Source organism: Carcharhinus amblyrhynchos, chromosome 8, assembly GCF_965287045.1.
Source record: "Carcharhinus amblyrhynchos chromosome 8, sCarAmb.v2.hapA, whole genome shotgun sequence".
Lineage (NCBI taxonomy): Eukaryota > Metazoa > Chordata > Chondrichthyes > Carcharhiniformes > Carcharhinidae > Carcharhinus > Carcharhinus amblyrhynchos.
The window spans coordinates 15,707,247-15,728,302 of NC_137331.1; the positions used below are offsets into that span (position 1 = coordinate 15,707,247).

Here is a 21,056-nt window from a genome sequence, read left to right on the forward strand (position 1 = left end):
AATCAAGACAACTTGTTTGTAGGTGGGTGTTGAAAAAACATTTATTTACAATAAAGGTGTATAGATAAGCTGTTGTAACATAAAAACTTGTGAACAGAAAATGTTAAGGTGCTTTCATTTCTTTCTGACTAATGCAGCCCCTCACTCGTGCCATCTCAGTACAATTACAACTTTCTAATTTTACGTGGCCTATCACTACACCTCAGTGACTCACCAGAATTTACATCGGAGGTGGAGGAGCCAGCTGCCGACCTTTCCCCTTGGCCTGTGATGCACGTGGCATGTGTCCTCTGGAGATCCTGAGGGCCCTAGCCTGCTTCCAGATATCTGGGACGTTTCCATGACACCCTCTTCATCCTGCTGCCCTGGAGATACCCCGGTGTCAGAAAGGGGGGGGAGTCAGAATGTGTCGCCACAGTCTCCTGGCTGGAAGGCCCCTGCATGTGCTCAAGTCCTTCCTCCTTCTTTGGGGTCCCTGTTGGCCCCTGGGTCACTCCATAGGACATTGATGCTTCTGCAGTGAGCTCCAGAAACTCCGGTGTCACCTGGTATTGCCAGTCCTGGGGGACCACCGTGTCCTACCATGGTGTGGTCGTGGGCTATCTCTTAATGGCTGCAGCAAATGCCCCCTGAGACTGGGCCATGCTTTGCAAGCCCTCAGACATGGCCCTCTGAGACTGGGCTACGTTCTCAAGGGTTGCTCCATACCCCACTGTGTCTCAGTGCTATCCTGCTGGGTCCCCTGCAAGCTCTCAAGCCTCTCAGCCATGGGCTGCAGAATCTCAAGAAACCTGTTCAGTCCTTCTGCTGTGGCCTACTGTGACCTGACCATTGCTTGGAGCCTGCCACTCATGGTAAGGATCCTCTGCCCCAGGCGTTCCACTGCAGACGCCAGCCTTGAGTGTTGGACTGGGAAGCGTGCAAGACAGACAATAGCTGGTCCACCTGAAAGCTTTAGGACTCCTCCTAGCAGCCTCACAGTTAGTCCAGAGTAGCCGTCAGCCTCTCCGACATTCCCTGGCTCTGTTGCTGCAGCTCCAGCAGCTGAGGGAGAAGTGTAGCCTGGGGCCAGCTGAGACCTCACCTCTGGCAGGCCCTCGCTCACCCGAGGCCTCGGACATTCCTTCCTCCACCCGATGTACATCAGCAGATGTGTCATGCTCACCAGAGAGTGACCCAGAAGCCTCAACACTAACTGGACCCACCGACGTATCAATTTCTGGGATGGTGAGTTGTGAGGTGCAAACTGACGGATAAACTGTGCCACCCATCGCCCCTCATCCATACCCTCTGAGGACTCATCCAAGATATCGTTATTAGAATGGTTGGGAGCTGTAGCTGGGGGCTCCAGTCCAAGAAGGCCCCGGGGAGTTTGGTTCTGTCCCTGAAACACAGGGCACAAGGCTAAATGCAAGAGAGGGAGAGGAATCTGGGATGCCAAACACATGAATCACATGCCTCCATTGAACATAGAAGAAAGAACCCAGAAAATTACATCACAGGAACAGGCCCTTCGGCCCTCCAAGCCTGTAGCAACCAGGCTGCCCATCTGATTTGTTAGCCCCTACCCTTCCGGGGGCCATATGCCTCTATTCCTATAACATTCACAAAGCTGTAGAGATGCCCTTAAAGGTCCCTACCATTTCTGCATTTTCACAACCCCCCCCGCCGCCGCAAGCAATGAGTTCCAGGGACCCACTACCTTCTCTGTGCAAATAAATGTGCCTCTTACACCTACACTACACCTTGTCCCTTGCACCTGAAACTCGTGTCTCCAAGAAGTTGCCTCAAAGTGAGTGGAGAAATGACAAGTGCTCACATCTGCACAGCAGCCCGACCATACTGTCACTGACAGCCAGCATCTCCCCTTTCCTGGACAGCTCCAGCGCCCGCTCCTCAAAGTGGGTGAGGACCCGGAGGTCTGGCTGACCACCCTCTGCCTTCACCTTCTCACGGGTGTTGTGCTCGGTCTTCTTCTGTGAAGACAGAAGGAGCTATGAAAGAAATGGTGGTGTGACTCCTGCAGAGAATCAGATGGTGGCCCTTAGAGGGTAAACACTGCGGGGCTCATTGGGAGGAAAGGAAGGGGTCAGGAGCTGGAAGCATGTAGGATGTTGGGGATGGGAGGATCTGAGGAAATACTGGGGAACGTACTAAATGGCATTCAGCACTCACCCTTGCTGCACAGATGAGGTCATTGAGTTTTTTCCGGTACTGCTTTGCGGTTCGAGAGGTCACTGCCCTGGCACTGACGAGGCAACAACTTCCTCCCCAGGCCAATTTCCATCACCCCCTGGGTCTGCGTCCTCCTGGGAGGAAGAGGGTGTCCCACCTCGCCTCTGCTGCGTCCAGCAGCCTCCTGAGATCGCCCTCAGAAAATCGGGGAGCTGGCCGTGAGCTCATTTTTCGCTGCCCTGCCTGCCTGTCCATTCTTGAATTTTTAATGGAGTTGCCCCTCATTAGATCAGCTGCAGGCAGTTGCGGGGGGGTGCGGGGGGGTGGATGAGCGCCTCAATGATTGGGGACAGGGGAGAGACAGAGGGAAGTGTCACAAAGCTATTGGATTCCAGAGGAGATGGGGGCCTTGTGCGGGAAGGTGCAGGGTGGGGGTGAGGGGGATCACTCGGCCTGATATCTATTGGGTGGAGGGGCAAGATGGATCACTCTGCCTGAGATGACTGAGGGGGCAGGGGGGGCTGCTGTCACTTTGCCTGAGACTGGTGGAGGGGCAGGGGGGAGGGGGACAGGATTGGTCTGGGTGGTGGAGCAATGTCTGTGGGGCCAGGCGGAAGCATTAACTGGCCAGGGCGTGGTGTGGCAGCAATCTGCTTTTCATTTTTTCTAACAGGCGCATGCACAATTAAAGGCTCCAACTGGGGCTACAGCGTTTCGGGCACGATAAGCCCTGACCACAGTGCAATTGAGACTCGCAAAGTTTTTTTCAGGCTAAGTGCATATGGGAGTGCTTGAGAGCAGTTTTCCAAGTCAGATCTGAACTGTGCCCAGATTCAGCACTTAGAATCAAAATGATAAAATTGGGTCTTAAGAGGCAATTTAGGTTGGCCAATCCACCTAACCTGCAAATCTTTGGCCTGTGCAAGGAAACTCATGTAGGCACAGGGCGAATGTGCAAACTCCACACAGTTACTCAAGGTCAGAATTGGGTCACTGAAAGATACTCAGGAACAGGTGAAACAACAGTCTCAGTGTATAATTCAGATACTTACATCAAATCTTAATCTTTCAGATGATAGTCAAATAAAATTATGAATATTTAATATTAAGATCGATGAGGATACATTATTAGGTAGGATAATGAACCTTAAAATGTGCCTGTCAATTCCCACAAGAGTCAGAAAACAAGAATCTTGCCGGTGAGATCACATTTTCAGAAGTTTCTGGCTTCCCTACAGAAAGGCACAGAGAGATCAGGAGCCGCATTTTAAATACATTATCCTTGCATTAAAGGCCTTCTCTGCTCAATGTTGGCCCCACATTGGGATTCCCCCCCCAGTCACCTACATGTCATCAATTGACGAGATTTACAGTAGATTTTTAAAAACAGGAACCAAGTGGCTGAAACCTGGATAAGTATATCCCTCAGGGCAGAGGCACATGCCCAGGCAGTGCTTTGGAACTGCCCTCTGGCTGCCCCGGAGATGCTGCCGCCATTGCTGCCCCTTAGTACCCTGTCACTGTCCACTGGCATCCTGGCACTGCCACCTGGCACTGCCCCCAGCACTGCCCCCATGCATCCTGGACCTCGACCTGGCAATTCCCCCTTGCACCCTGGCATTCAGTGGGCAGTGCTGGCATAAGGGCCAGAGTGCATGGGAGCATTGTCAAGATGGGGGCCTCTAAGGAACTCTATTGGGAGGGGTGTGCTCCCATTATCTGTGGAGGGGAGGGGGGAGTGGTTCTGTGTGTACATGGATTATTAGTTAATTGGTAAAAAGATTGCAGCATGCTGCTATGCAGAGGGACCTGTGTGTCCTCATGCATGAATCACAAAATGTTGACTTGCAGGTGCAGCAGGTAATGAAGAAGGCCAATTAAATTTTATCTTTTATTGCTCGAGGGATGGAATTTAAAAACAGCGAGGTTCTGTCGTAGCTGTAAAAGGTGCTGCTGAGGCCACACCTGGAGTACAGAGTACAGTTTTGATCTCTTTATTTGAGAAAGGATATACTGGCACTGGAGGGAGTACAGAGGAGATTCACTAAGTTGATTCCAAAGTTGAGAGGGTTGGCTTATGAGGAGAGGCTGAGGAGACTGGGGCTATACTCATTGGCATTCAAAGAATGAGGGGACATCTTATAGAAACATATAAGATTATGAAGGGAATTGGTAAGATAGAAGCAGGGAAGTTGTTTCCACTGGCATGGTCTCAAAATAAGGGCAAGCAGATTTAGGACTGAGTTGAGGAGGAACTTCTTCATATAAAGGGTTATGAATCTGTGGAATTCCCTGCCCAGTGAAGCAGTTGAGGCTACCTCATTGGATGTTTTTAAGGCAAGAATAGATACATTTTTGAACAATAAAGGAATAAAGGGCAATGGTGAGTAGGCAGGTCACAGGCCCTTTGGCCCAACTTGTCAATGCCTCCCTTTTTATTTAAAATGCTAAGCTAATCCCAATTGCCTGCATTTGGCCCATATCTGTCTATACCCATCCTTTTCAAGTAACTGTCTAAATGCTTTTTAAAAGACAAAATTCTACCCTCCTCTACAACTACCTCTGGCAGCTTGTTCCAGATACTCACCACCTTCTGTGTGAAAAAAATACCCCTCTGGACACTTTTGTATCTCTCCCCTCTCATCTTAAACCTAAGTGGAACTGAGTCCATGAACAGATCATCCATGATCGTACTGAATGACAGATTAGGCTCAAGGGACCAGATGGCCTATTCCTGCTCCTAGTTCTTATGGTGGGGAGTTCTTTGTTTTTTTCAGGGCAGCTTGACATGACTCCAGGATGGTGTGTTGCTTCCCTGGTGTAAGGATCCTGGATGTCACTGAAGGGAAAGAATGATAAGGCAGAGGTCACGGTACATGTTGGTATTGATGACATAAGTAGAAAAAGGGATGAATCTTGCATCAAAAATTCAAAGAGCTGGACTAAAAATTCAGGATCTCTCAGGTTGTAATCTCGGGATTACTCCCAGGACTACATGCTTGTGTACACAGAAATTGGAAAATAGTACAAATGAATGCGTGGCTTAAGAGTTGGTATAGGAAGGAGGGTTTTAGATTCCCAGATCACTAGGACCAATTCTGGGGAAGGTGGAACATGTACAAGCTGGATGGTCCACATCTGAATCAGAACAGGACTAACATCCTTGTTACATGTTTTGCTGTAGAGAGGAACTTAAACTAATTTGGCATGGAGTGGGGGCACAGGCTATTGCCAGAATACAGCATCATACAGCATCATACAGTAAAACAATCAAGTCAGAGGGGGTGCAGCTGTATTAAGTTCCAAGGGAGTAAGGCAAGGCTGGATGCCCTCTAATTTAATGCCAGGGGCAGGTTAAGGGTGATTGTGATATAGTATACATATGTGCAATAATATATAATAGCCATCACTGAGACATGGTTGAAAGAGTCTTCAGGCAAGACAGAGGAGGTGATATTGCATTTTTAGTTAAGGAGTTAGTTACGACAGTAAGGAAAGATGATGGGTAGAATTTTTCTGGCCCACTGCGCTGGTTGAGTAGCATAGCCAGGCAGGAAGTATGAGTGAGAGGTGAAAAATCGTGCCAATTTCTCACCTCTCATGATATTGCCAGCCCCATTCTGTTGGCGAAATCAGCTACAGGCCAGAAAGAGTGCAAGCAAGGCTGATTTAAATTTTAATGACATGTTTCATATAATTGTCTGGGCTTATTTTCTTTTCCTGCATCACTAGTCAAGGTCCTCACTGGCGAGGATCACAGATGGTCCCTGCCAACAGGGATCAGATGTGAAGGCCTTGCCAGTGAGACTGGAGGCCATCAAAATCCCTGGGTGGTCAAGGCAAGGGTCGGGCAGTGACCCTTGGCCAGCGCTTGCCTTGGCCCTGCCACCCTGGGACCCTGACCATGCCAGTCTGGCACCCTGACACTGTCCATCAGGCACCAGGCAGTGCCAAGGGGACAGGGTCTGAGTGGCCAGGGCCTGATGGGGCAGGGTCTCAATAATTCAGTAATTAACAATTCAGTCCTGGAGTTTTATGATGTCTTTTTAATTGTTGGGGGAAGGTTCTAAATTTCTGTTGGTCTTTACTAATGAGAGGGATGATGCATGTGTAGAAATCAAGGAGAAGGACAGTGATACAATTAGATAAATTAATATAGACAGACACAATGTTCTGAGTGGCTTGGCAGGTTTGAAAGTTCAGTTGAATGTTCAGAGCCTGATGAAATGTATGCAGGCTGTTGAGTGATGCAAGGGAGGAAATAGTGGAAACAATAATTTTCAATTCCTCTCTGGCCACAGGAGAGATGATGTGGAGATGCCGGTGTTGAACTGGGATAAACATAGTCAGAAGTCTCACAACATCAGGTTAAAGTCCAACAGGTTTATTTGGTAGTAAATGTCACTAGCTTTTGGGGTTTACCCCTTCGTCAGGTGAGTGGGAGTCCTGACCACAAACAGAGCATATAAAGGCACACACAGCTTCAGAATACTGATTAAAATGCGAGTCTTCACAGGAGAGATGCCAGAGGACCAGAGGACAGCCAATGTGGCACCAATATTCAAGAAGGATGGAAGGGATAAACCAGGAAACTACATGCCAGTCAGTTTACCCATGAGGGTGGGGAAGTCATTGGATGCAATTCTGAGAAACAGAATTAATCTGCATTTGAAGAGGTAGGGATTAATCAAGATCAGCATGGTTTTGTTAAAGTGAGGTCATGTCTGACCAACTTGATTGAATTTTTCGAAGAGGTCACTAGGTGAGGACAATGCATCTGACGTAGTCTACTTGGACTTCAGCAATGTTTTTGTTAAGGTTCCACATGGGAGACTAGTAGTGAAGGTAAGAGATCCATGCGATCCAAGAATATTTGGCAAATTGGATCCACAGTGCATTGAATGGCAGGAAGCAGAGGGTAGGAAAGTAAAGGGGTATTTTTTGACTAGGAGATTGTGTTCAGTGGGGTTCCTCAGGGATCAGTATTGGGGTCTTTGTTTGTGGTTTATATCAAAGATTTAGTTTTGAATGTAGGAAGGTTGATCAGTAAGTTTGGTGATGATACGAAAATTGGCACTGTGGTAAAAGTGAGGAGGATAGCCTTAGATTACAGGAGGGCATACACTGGCTGGTTAGATGAGCTGATCAGTAGCAAATTAATTCAATCCAGATAAGTATGAAGCGATGTACAGAGGGAGGACACCTTGGAAGAATCATATAACGAGACACTGTGGTTAGAGATCAGAAACAGTAAAGGGGCAGTCACTATGGTGGTGGTGTACAAAGAACAAAATCAGCCGGGGAAACAGGCCCTTCGGCCCAACGAGCCCGCGCCGCCATCTCAACACCACCAGTCCCCCTCTCCATCCATGACCCCTGTCTAATGTTTTATGGCCATCCAGATTGAGGGAATCTGATTTAGGGACAATTTATTCCTGCCAATCAGCCTAACAGCACATCTTTGGGGTGTGGAAGGAAACCGGAGCACCCGGAGAAAACCCACGCAAGCACGGGGAGAATGCGCAAACTCCCACAGACACCGACCCAAATCCATGTGTCTGCACAGCAAACAGTGATAGTCACTGAGCTGTCGTCTTGCCCAGTATCTTGTCCAGTTTAGGCACACACTAACGACATGAAGCACTAGGCCAATCTTGACCAACCAAGAGCAGCCCCAGTACAACCCATCGCGTGTATGCCCCTCGTTGGACACGAGGCGGACTGACTTAAAACCTGTGAATGAAAAGAGAAAATACAGGTCTCCCAACAGCCCACGAGGAGTTGAAGAACAGATATGTAAACAGATTCTGGACAGATGTAGAAATAGATTGTTGGAGTGGGAGACTTTAATTTTCCTCATATTGACTGGAAATTCCTTAGGGCCGGTGGTCCAAATGGTGAGGAATTTGTTAAATGTGTCCGGGAAGGTTTTTTGGAACAATATGTGGATAGTCCAATAAGAGAGGCAGCTACACTGAATCTAGTACCAAGGAATGAGCTTGGCCAGGTCATCAAAGTTGAAGTGGGAGAACATGTGGAGAACAGTTACCACAACTCTGTAAGCTTTCAAATACTCATGGAAAGGCACAAGTGTTGTCCCAGGGTTAAGTGCTAAATGAGCGGGAAGGCTAACTACAACCGGATTAGCAGGATTTGGAGGCTGTTGTTTGGGAGAGACCATTTGAGGGTAAATCCACATTTGGCATGTGGGAGTCTTTTAAGGAGCAGTTGATGAGAGTGCAGGACAGACATGGACCTGAGAAAAGGAAGGACAAGAAAGGCAAGATTCAGGAACCATGGATGACCAGGGAACTTGCGAGTCTAGTCGAAAAGAAAAAGGATGCATACATGAGGTCTGGACAACTAAAAACACTTGAAGAATACAGGGAAAGTAGAAAAGAACTCAAACAGGAAGTTAAGAAGGCAAAAAGGATCGCAAAATATCCTTGACAGACAACATTAAGGAGATGCATATATTAGTGTCATGTGAATGTACCTTTAAGAAAAGTTTTTTAAAAATTATGCAGCTTACGGCTTCAGCGATGTGATTGGGGGTGGAGCTAAACTGTGGCAGTCAGTTGATAGTGCTCTCAGTTTTGTTTTGGCAGTTAGGTGATAGGGTTTTTTTCCTTTGGTCTTTCAGTTTTGTTTTGGGGAGTATGTTGGAAACAGTTTAGCAGCAAGTGAAGAATCAGTCTAGGAGGCTGGATTCCTGTAACAAGTGGGCATTAATCTACGCTGTACTGTGCTTATTGGGAGGGTTTTGTATATTGGAGGATGGCTTTGGTTGGAACACATTTCAAATATTCCTCAAGAGTGATATATTATTGTGGTTGTCATGTTTCTTGTTTGTAATTGTTAAAAGTTCTTGATTAATATTCTTAATTAAACTTTGTTTTTGATAAAAACTTCTCTCAGTCAGTTGATTCACACCTGAAGTGAAACCTCTCATGCTCATCCCAGCAAAATTCAATGTAAAATGTTACATGTCAGGCAAGTTTCATAGAACACTTTGAAGTATCCAACTTGACTTGCAACAATTAGGAACAAGAAGGTAGCTAGAGAAAGACTTGGTCCACTTAAGGACAAAAGAGGGAAATTATGCGTAGAACCAAAGGAAGTGGGTAAGATCCTTGAGAAGTACTTTGCATCAGTATTCACAAAGGAGAAAGACATGTTGATTGGTGGTGTCTCAACAATATGTAAACCCTTTCAAACAAGTGATCATTACAAGATAAGAAGAGTTAGGTGTATTAAAAAGCATGAAGGTCAACAAATCCCCAGGGCCAGATAGCATCTATGCCAGATTACTGAGAAAGATAAGAGATGAAATTGCTGGGCATCTAATAATCTTTGTTTCCTCGCTGGCCACAGGTGAGTTCCCAGAGGATTGGAGGATAGCCAATGTTGTCCTGTTACTTAAAAAAGGTAGCAAGGATAACTCGGGTAATTATAGGCCAGTGAGCTTGACGTCAGTGATAGTGAACTTGTTGAAGAAGGTTCTTAGAGATAGGACTTATACATATTTGGAACTGAATGGTCTTATTAGCGACAAACAACATGGTTTTGTGTGAAAGAGCTCATGTCTCACTAATTTAATTGAGTTTTTTGAGGAGGTGACAAAAATAATTAATGGGGGAACTGTTGTGGATGTTGTCTACATGGACTTTAGTAAAGCATTTGACAAGGTCCCTCATGCCAGGCTGGTGCAAAAGATTAAATGACATGGGATCGGGGTGAACTAGCTAAATGAATTCAGAATGGTTTGGCCATAGAAAACACAGGGTAGCAGTGGAAGGGTGTTGTTCTGAATGGAAATCTGTAACTAGTAGTGTTCTGCAGGGATCAGTGCTGGGACCTCTGCTGTTTGTAATATATAGAAATGAATTGGAAGAAAAGGTAGCTGGTCTGATTAGCAAGTTTACAGATGATACTAAGATTGCTGGAGTTGCGGATAGTGATGAAGATTGACAGAAAGTACAGCAGGATATAGACAGGCTAGAAAATTGGGAGGAGAAATGGCAGATGGAATTTAATCTAGACAAATGAAAGTGATGCATTTTGGTAGATCCAATTCAGGTGGGAGCTATAAAATAAATGACAGAACAATCAGGAGCATAGACACTCAGAGAGACCTGGGTGTACAGGTTCACAGATCTTATAAGTGGCAGCACTTGTAGTAAAGGTGGTGAAGAAAGCATACGGCATGCTTGCCTTCATCGGACAGGGCATCGAGTATAAAAGTTGGCAAATTATGTTACAGTTATAAAAAACGTTGCTAGGCCACATTTGGAATATTTTGTCCAAAATCTGGTCACCACGCTACTAAAAGGATATGGAGGATTTGGAGAGAGTACAGAAAAGGTATATCAGGATGTTGCCTGGTATGGAGGGTATTTGCTATGAGGAGAGATTGAATAAACTGGAACTGTTCTCCCTGGAAAGACAGAGACTGAGGGGTGACTTGATAGAAGTTTATAAAATTATGAGAGGTGTAGATAGGGTGAACAGTTGGAAACTTTTTCCCAGGGCAGAAATAACAATTGCAAGGAGGCATAAGTTCAAGGTGAAAGAGGGAAAGGTAAAAGAGATGAGTGGGGGAAATATTTTTTACACAGAGTAGTGCAGTCCTGGAATGCACTGTCAAGTGAGGTGCTTGAGGCAGACATGTTCGCGACATTTAAGACTTATCTGGATAGACATATAAATAGACGGGGAATAGAGAGATACAGGCGGTTGATCTAAATAGGACAATGTGATTGGCGCAGTCTTGGAGGGCTGAAGGGCCTGTTCCTGTGCTGTACTGTTCTTTGTTCTTTGTATCATAACTATAGGAATAAACTTTCATTGTTTAGAATATAAAATCACTTTCCTCATTACCTTGCAGTTATGGAAGAATGCCGTGAACTTGTGGTTTGACCTAAAAGAGTATCAGCAACTCTTTTATGCGAAAATATTTCAACCTTTCAATCTCAGGAGACAAGCTCAGGTAAGATGTGAAATAAATATTATGTTAAAAGTTATCAATGACTCAGAACCAAAGAAAAGTGATGTTGGACTTGGAACTCTGATTCTCTCCCCACAGATGCTGCCAGACCTGCTGAGCTTTTCCAGTAAAAAGTCTGACAACACCAGGTTTTAGTCCAACCTATTTATTTGATAATATACCCACAAGCTTTCGGGGTTAGTCCCTTCGTCAGGTGAATGGAGAGTTCTGGAACTCACATCATTTCCAGCACATTTTGTTTTTTATTCGCTTTTACCTTCCCTATTTTTTTTGAGCCACAGCATCATATTTGCACTCTATTTGTGCCTGTAGTTCACCAACCTTTTGCATCTCACCTGTTTATTCTCATATACACACAAATTGTGCATTACACATAACGACCATTTTCAGATCGCGCCTTTACCGATACGTAATTTGGGAGCGGATCCGGTCTGCTCCCCAATCGGGCGGCGCGACGATTTAAATACATTAGCATGCATTTAAATCGATTTAATGAACCGTGCGCCCAACCCTACCACCAAACCCCACTTTACCATCTTCGGGTCAGTTCCGGATCTGTGCAGTTATCAACCTGCAGAATAAAAATCCAAAGCCGATTCCAATGCTGCAGGGAAAACTCTGAAGCCCATCCTCCTCGAACACCCTTTGCATATCTGCCTTCAGGCTGCCTTCTGGGGCGGGGAGGGATGGTGGTGCTGCCTCCCGGGGAAGAGGAGAGGTCTGATCTTTGGGTGGGTATGCAGGAGGGGGCCTGCCTCCCAGGGGGGTCCGATTGCAGCTCACCACCCGCCCCATCCCAGCTCTTTCTGTTGTTTCTGTGTTTCATGGCCAGGGGCGCTGTTTCAGATTTTTTCGAACTACGCATGCACAGTTCAGAGTCCGATCATTCCGGCAGCGCTAAGCCCCGCCCACAGTGCGGACCAGATCGGAGCCAGCAAAAACGTGTATGGGCGCGCTGGAACAAGGATTCCGGGCTCGGATCCATATTATGCCCGGGTCTGGCCCTTAACCTCCGATTGGTAAAATCGGGCCCATAGTACATAGAAACTGGAAGGGTCCTTGGAGCAGTACGTAACTAGCCCGACTAGGGAGGGGGCTATACTGGATTTAGTGTTGGGTAATGAGCCGGGGCAGGTGGTTGAGGTTGCAGTAGGCGAACATGTGGCTAACAGTGACCACAAGTCCGTCTACTTTAGGATAAAAATGGAAAAGGATGCGTGTCATCCGAAGGAGAGTATGCTGAACTGGGGGAAGGCGAGCTATAGCCGGATTAGGAAGGAGCTGAAGGACACTGATTGGGAGAGGTTGTTAGCTGGCAAGTCCACGGTTGGCAAGTGGGAGGCTTTTAAGGGCAAACTGATAATGTTGCAGGAAAGACGTGTGCCGGTAAAGAGGAAGGATGGGAAAGGCAGAATTAGAGAGCCGTGGATTACAGGGGGTATTGAGGACTTGGTCAGGAAGAAGAGAGCGGCATATGTTAGGTTGAAACAACTGGGAATGGACAGAGCGTTGGAGGAATATAGAGAGACTGGGGGGAGCTTAAAAGGGGAGTTAGAAGGGCGAAAACGGGGCATGAAATTGCTCTGGCTGATAGGATTAAGGAAAATCTGAAGGCATTTTACTCTTATATTAGGAACAAGAGGGTGGTTAGAGGGAAAATAGGTCCTCTTAGGGACAAAGGAGGGGAACTATGCATTGAGTCTGAGGGAATGGGGGAGATCCTGAATGAATACTTTGCGTTGATATTCACGAAGGAGAGGAGCTTGGTGTCTTGTGATGTCTTGGAGGGAGCTGTAGACCAGTTGAAGGAAATATCCATTACGAGGGAGGAAGTGTTAGGGTTTTTAGGTAGCATAAAAACTGATAAAGCTCCGGGGCCTGATGGTATTTATCCCAGGCTGCTTAGGGAGGTGAAAGATGAAATTGCTGGGCCTCTGACACAAATCTTTGTCTCTTCTTTGGACACAGGTGAGGTCCCAGAGGACTGGAGGATAGCTAATGTGGTACCACTGTTTAAAAAGGGCAGTAGGGGTAACCCTGGTAATTATAGGCCAGTGAGTTTGACATCGGTGGTGGGAAAATTGTTGGAGAAAATTGTTAGGGATAGGATGTACAAGCATTTGGAGCGTTGCGATCTGATTAGGGATACGCAACATGGCTTTGTTCAGAGGAGGTCTTGCCTTACGAATCTGGTAGAATTTTTTGAGGAGGTGACAAAAACGGTTGACGAAGGGCAAGCCGTTGATGTCATCTATATGGATTTCAGTAAGACGTTTGGCAAAGTCCCTCACGGTAGGCTGGTAGAAAAGATTAAGGCACATGGGATACAGGGACAGGTATCTAGATGGATTGCAAACTGGCTAGGCAACAGGAGACAGAGAGTAGTAGTGGAAGGGTCCTTTTCTAGCTGGAGGTCTGTCACCAGTGGTATGCCGCAGGGCTCAACACTGGGACCTCTTCTCTTCGTAATATATATAAACGACTTGGAAGAGGGTGTACATGGTGTGATCAGCAATTTTGCAGATGACACCAAGATGGCAGGATTGGCGGATAGTGAGGAAGATTGTCAGGTGACACAGCAGGATATAGATAGGCTAGTATGCTGGGCAGATAGATGGCAGATGGCATTTAATCCTGACAAATGCGAGGTGATGCATTTTGGAAGGAATAATGCAGGAAGGAGTTACATGATAAAAGTTAGGCCAATTAAGAGTGTAGAAATGCAGAGGGACTTGGGAGTGCAAGCGCACAAGTCTCTGAAGGTGGCAACCCAGGTGGAGAAGGTTGCGAAGAAAGCTTATCGAATGCTAGCCTTTATAGGAAGAGGTATAGCGTATAAGAGCTGGCGTCTAATGCTTCAGTTGTACAGAACGTTGGTTAGGCTGCATTTGGAGTACTGCGTCCAGTTCTGGTCACCTTACTACCGGAAGGACGTGGAGACCCTGGAGAGAGCGCAGAGGAGGTTTACCAGGATGCTGCCTGGTATGGAAGGACTGGGATATGAGGAAAGATTGAGTAAACTGGGGCTTTTCTCCCTAGAAAGATGGAGATTAAGGGGGGATCTGATAGAGGTGTATAAAATAATGAAAGGTATAAATAGAGTCAACAGTGGCAGGCTTTTTCCTAGATTGGAGACAAATATCACAAGGGGTCACGAGCTAAGGGTGAGGGGGGAGAAGTATAATTTGGATACTAGAGGGAGGTTTTTCACACAGAGGGCCGTGGGGGTATGGAATGTGCTACCAAGTAAGGTGGTGGAGGCAGGCACGCTGGACTTGTTTAAGGTTTTAGATAGGCACATGATTGACACAGGGTTATAGGTGACAGTTTTAAAAAGGGTCAGAGCCTCAGGACGATACTGGAAATGTAATACTACATGTTAATGTTTTGTCTCTTTTAATCCGCAGGTGTGTCGGTCCACCTTGTTGTCTAACAAGGGGCATGCACATGGTGGGTCGTGCGTGGGCTGCTCTTGGATGTTTCAAGAGTGGCCTAGCACTTCGCGTCATGTTGTGTGCTTAAAACTGGACCAGCAGATGGGCACCACAACAGCTCAGTGACTATCACTGCTAGCTGTGCAGATGCATGGATTTGGGCCGGTGTCTGCTGGAGTTTGCGCGTTCTCCCTGTGGTTGCGTGGGTTTCCTCCGGGTGCTCTGGTTTCCTCCCACGCCCCAAAGATGTGCTTTTAGGCTGATTGGTGTACCAAATTGACCCTACACTATTCTCCCCTGAATCTGGTTACAATAGGGGTGCCATTAGCATACACACAGGGCAAGGCAGGTGTAGGAAAATGCTTTGTTAAGATGGCGGCACGGGCTCGTTGGGCACCATATGCCTTCCTAACAACCTTATCGACTTGATTTCCAACTTTCAGGGATCTATGCACATATACACCTAGATCCCTCTGTTCGTCAACACTATTCAGAGTCCTACCGTTAGCCCTATACTCTACACATCTGTTATTCCTGCCAAAGTGAATTACCTCACACTTTTCCGCATTAAACTCCATCCGCCACCTCTCGGCCCAGCTCTGCAACTTGTCGAAGTCTCTCTGTAAACTATGACACCCCTCTTCACTATCTACCACTCCTCCGACTTTGGTCCACTCCTTATAATTCTGGAGTGCTCCATGTGCCTATCCAATAACCGCTTGAAAGTTCCTAAAGTGTCTGACTCCACTATCCCAGCAGGCAGTCTGTTCCACACCCCAACCACTGTCCGAGTAAAGAATCTACCTCGGACATCCCTCCTATATCGCCCACCATGAACCTTATAGTTCTGCCCCCTAGTAACAGCTACATCCACCCGAGAAAATATTCTCTGCATGTCCTTTCTATCTATCCCTCTCATCATCTTATAAGCCCCTGTTAAGTCACTTCTCATCCTCCTCCACTCCAAAGAGAAAAGCCCCAGCTCCCTCAACCTTTCTTCATAAGACCTACCCTCCAAACCATGCAGCATCCTGGTAAATCTCCTCTGCACTCTCTCCAATGCTTCCACATCCTTCTTATAGTGAGGTGACCAGAACGGAAAACAATATTCCAAATGTGGTCTCACTAATATTCGGTATAGTTGCAGCATGAACCCACGGCTCTTAAACTCAAACCCCCTGTTAATAAACGCTAACACACTATAAGCCTTCTTCACGGCTCTATCCATTTGAGTGGCAACCTTCAGAGATCTGTGGATATGAACCCCAAGATCTCTCTGTTCCTCCACATTCCTCAGAACCCTGCCGTTGACCCTGTAATCCGCATTCAAGTTTGTCCTACCAAAATGCATCACCTCGCACTCATCAGGGTTAAAATCCATCTGCCACTTTTCGGCTCAGCTCTGTATCCTATCAATGTCTCTTTGCAGCCTGCAAGAGCCCTCCACCTCATCCACTACTCCACCAATCTTGGTGTCATCAGCAAATTTACTAATCCACCCTTCAGCCCCCTCTTCCAAGTCATTGATAAATATCACAAAAAGCAGAGGACCCAGCACTGACCCCTGTGGTAACTGGCCTCCAGTCTGAAAATTTTCCCTCCACCACCACCCTCTGTCTTCTATGATACAGCCAATTACTTAGCCAATTGGCCAAATTTCCTTCTATCCCACACCTCCTTATCTTCTTCATGAGCCTACCATGCGGAACCTTATCAAACGCCTTACTAAAATCCATGTATACGACATCAACAGCTCTACCTTTGTCCACACACTTAGTTACCTCCTCAAATAATTCAATCAAATTTGTGAGGCAGGACTTACCCCTCACAAAACCATGTTAACTATCCTGGATTAAACTGAATCTTTCCAAATGAGCATAAATCCTATCTCTCAGGACCCTTTCCATTAACTTACCAACCGCCAAAGTAAGACTAACTGGCCTAGAATTACCAGGGTCATTCCTATTTCCTTTCTTGAAAAATGGAACAACATTTGCCACTCTCCAATCCTCTGGCACTATCCCTGTGGACAGTGAGGACCCAAAGAGCAAAGCTAAAGGCTCCGCAATCTCATCACTTGTCTCCCAAAGTATCCTAGGGTGTATCCCATCTGGCCCAGGGGACTTATCAACCCTCAGGTTTTTCAAAATTGCTAATACACCTTCCCTCAGAACATCTACCTCCTCCATCCTATCAGCCTGTATCACACACTCATCCTCAAAAACACGGCCCCTCTTCTTAGTGAACACTGAAGAAAAGTATTCATTCAAAGCCTCACCTATCTCTTCTGACTCCATGCACAAGTTCCCACTACTATCCTTGACTGGCCCTAACCTCACCCTGATCATTCTTTCATTTCTCACATAAGAGTAAAAAGCCTTAGTGTTTTCTTTTATCTGACCCGCCAAGGACTTCTCATTCCCCCGCCTAGCTCTCCTAAGCCCTTTCTTTAACTCATTCCTAGCTACCTTGTAGCACTCAAGCGACCCATATAGCCTGTCTTCAGTTGCTCCTATCTAATATGGAACTACTTTCCACCATGAAGGCCACTGGGAGTTTATAGAACATCGATAGAACACTACAGCGCAGTACAGGCCCTTCAGCCCTCGATGTTGTGCCGACCAGTAGAACGTATCTAATGACCCTTTAACGTAAACTATTCCAATGTTATCCATATGCCTATCCACTGACCATTTGAAAGCCCTTAAAGTTGGCGAGTCCTCAACTGCTGCAGGCAGGGCATTCCATGCCCTTACTACCCTCTGAGTAAAGAACCTACCTCTGACATCCATCCTATGATTATCACCCCTTAATTTACAGCTACGTCCCCTCGTGTTAGCCGTCACCATCCGAGGAAAATGGCTCTCACTATCCACCCTATCTAACCCTCTGATCATCTTGTAAATGATAATAATAATAATCTTGTGGACAAACTGCTACTATTAATCCTGCAGCCCAGGGTTTCCCAACATTATGGTGCAGCTGCCTAGATGTCACATTGGTGCCTCATATTTAAAACGCACCAAGGCAGCAACCTGAGCAATGCTGAGGGAGAAGAAGGCCTGAAGAGGACATGGAGCTCCGGTGCCTGAATTTAGTGACACCTTGATGGGCATCCTGCTTGACAAGGTGGAGGCCAGGAGGGATATGCTCAATCCAGTGGATAGAGGGAGAAAGCCATGAAGGAAGACATGGACTCTTCCAGGGCGGTCATTGCCCAAGGCGCCAGAGGATGGCCCTGCATTGCTGCAAAAGACAAATTCCTGCATCTGCTAAGGGAACCTTCTGGCATAGGCTTCAGTGGCAACATTATAAGATGATGCCTCATAACCCCACTGTCGTTCAACTGATCTGCAGGGGGAGAAGTCACTGTGAATTCCTGACTCTTTCACATAGAGAACTCACATGCTGTTTGGGAGGTTGGGGGAAGAGTTTCAGGTGTTGAGGGCACCAGGAAGCACCACTAATGACGTGTCTCTTTGAGTGAAATCAATATAACTGCATGGGATCACCACTCCGGAGAATTCCAATCCAGAATCTTTCTGGACAACCTGCAGTCCATCAATTTGCAAGACTGGAAGCGTACATGAAACCCAATTGTTCTCAACTCCATTTTTTCTCGTTGCACAGGAGATGTTGAGGCAATATTGTCCCCAGAGGGATAGTGATCAATTGCTGTGTGGTCTACAAACATGCACAGCAATAGGGCAAAGTGATGGAGGAGAAAGAGGAGGAACAGGCAGCACCATCAGAGGAGGAGGAGGAGGATGCCAAGGGAGCTGAACAACCAGTGGCCAGGGTTCAACAGGGATGTAGGACCAGGGAGGCCCTCCTTGCTCTATATTCAAGGTGCAGGAGTTTCATTATCCAGTACATCATCCCCAGCAGCCTTCGACCAATCCTCTAACCCTGCTTTGCCCGGCCCCTTGTTCCTCCCTTTCCATTAACCTTGGTATCCTTCCCACACCTGCTCCTCCTTCTGTTCCATTTCCCCTCCCCTGCTCCTACAATATTCCTCCCCCTCCTCTCCTCCTCGAGTCAGTGTGGTATCACACCAAGCTGCGAGGCTGGAGGATGATGGCGACTCACTGTGAGGAAAGTTGTTGTTTTTCTCAGTATCTCAAGTGTGACTCCAGCCTTTCTAATGACTTTCTCATTTACTTGACAGTTCATTATTTTTGAGCTATGTGTTCACTCCATTCCACATGACAGGTTTTGGGGGTGAGGGCGTTCAAGGGTGAGATCTCGGGGTCATGGACCAGTGATATTCTGTCAAAGGCTGGTATCTAACACTGTTGACGTTAAAGACCCCCCAGTTAAGAATAATTGTGGAGGCCCTATGGGAAGATCAGAGATCCAAGCAGTCAACAAAGTCCTTCTCCCCGATTTCCTTCCCCTTAAGGGACAGTTATAATATTGATAGGTCACTTGGTATGGAGGCGACAGGTATGGAAGGCAACGTGTGTTTATTAGTGACAATGTACAATTGGTGTCCCACTCCTCATAACTACAACCGTGAAACTTCACCTGTGCCTACTTAGTGGTCCTTTACCTTCCTCTCCTTTGGTTCCCTCCCACTCCTTCTACCTGTGTTCTCAGATTGCACATCAGAGATAAAGTTGGCCTTCTAAAGACCACGCTCTCTGGCCTGTGATGCCCTTGGCGTACATCCTCTGGAGGGCCTGGACCTGTAGCAGCCAACCTTCAGGTGTCACAGGTAACAATGTGTCACCCTGTTCTGCTGACTGCTCAGGAGTGATGCCAGTGTCAGGAAGGGGGGATTCAGAAGGACTGACGATGGCTTGTGTCTTTGTGGCTGAAGACCCCAGGCTGGGCTCCAGCACTTGCTCCTCCTTTGGGGTGCTCGTTGGCTCCAGCTCACTCCTTGGGAGTGAGAGACAGCTGTAGTGAGCTCCAGAAGCCTCTCATCATCTGGCACTGCCGTTGTTTGCACCATAGTTCCGATGCCCTCAGCTATGGCCCTCAATGATTAGGCAATGCTGCAGATGCCCTGAACTGTGGTCCTGTGACTGGACCAAGCTCAGCAATATCCCTAAATGCCTGCTGCATGTCCATGTATGTCTTGGCCCTGGTGCCAGGATCATCACAACCATTGACATCACTGAGTGGGCTATGCCTTGGAAGTCACTCGCCACGGTATGGACAAATGGGCCAGGCTTTCACTGCGGACACCACACCTGCAGTATTGGCCTGGATGCCACACAATTCCAGCACCATCTCCTGTGAGACAAGGCTGCTGTTCTCCTCCAGTTGTGCCTGCATTTGCTGGAAGGTCGCTGACCCCTCCTATAAAGCCTGGCTCTGCTTTTGCATATTTACCGTTGCTGGAATGAACATTTCTCAGAGGCCAGACGTCTGCCTTGGGAAGCTATCAGGCCTCTGACCGCTGCTCTCTTGCATGTTCCAATGTGCAATAGCCAAAGTGTGGTGCTCATTAGCGAATGCCCCAGAAACTGTCAACTAACATTTCCCAGCGAGGTGAGTTTCCCTGTGCTGATAGTGAGTGAGTGCAGTGACAAGATTTCAGTGTGTTCCCCAGAGTTGTGGCCAGGGGTGCTTGAAGGGATTAGATGGAAACCTGGATGGCCCGGCCTCATCTGATGAAGATCCTACAAGCAAAGGACGTGGTGTCAGCTATTGGAGATGTCAAGGGTGTGGAAGATGATAGACAAATTTGAATTGTATCATCTGGATCGTTGTGCCTTGGGCTGTTTGCTGGCTCAGGGCCTATTGACTTCGCAATCAGCAACAGTTCGCTCCTGGGTCTCACTCACAAATTCCAGGGCCCTCTCCTCAGAGGATGTGAGGAGTTGTATTTCAACGACTCTCTGCCCATCTTCGCTTGCTCTGTCTTGTTGATGGCAATCCTTATCTATGGGAACAGAAAGATGACAGAGTGAGAAGGTGGTCTGACTAGGATGGGGCAAGTGTAGGCGTGGGGTCTGGCCCATCAGGGAGTGTCATGTGGACTGTAGATGTTGGATGGGGGGAGGGGTTCTGACAAGGGTTCTGTGTGACCATGTTAGAAGGAGGTCAGGAATGGGAAGGGTGTAGTCACAATGTTGGTGGTTTATTATAGGCCACCCAACTGCCAGTGGGAGATAGAGGAACAGGTATGTAGTCAGATTTTGGCAAGGTGTAAAAGTAACAGGGTTGTTGTGGTGGGAGATTTTAACTTCCCCTATATTGACTGGGACTCACTTAGTGCTAGGGGCATGGATGGGGCAGAGTTTGTAAGGAGCATCCAGTAGGCCTTCTTGAAACAGTCTATAGATAGTCCAACTAGGGAAGGGGCCATATCGGTATATCCCCCAATCAATCATTGCTGTTTTTGCTATTTGGTGTGCAAGTTGTCCTGATGGGTAGCTTCACCAGGTTGACACCTCACTTTTAGGCATGCCTGGTGCTGCTCCTGGCCA

The 21,056-nt window shown here is 47.1% G+C and overlaps 1 protein-coding gene across 1 annotated transcript in view; it reads left to right on the top strand.

Moving 5' to 3' along the window:
* Positions 1-21,056, top strand: part of LOC145346928 (regulator of G-protein signaling 22-like) — a 208,311-nt gene that overhangs the window by 51,472 nt on the left and 135,783 nt on the right. Inside the window, 1 exon segment of the mRNA XM_080194805.1 lies at positions 11,063-11,164. Within this exon segment, the coding sequence (XP_080050931.1) occupies positions 11,063-11,164 (102 nt within the window).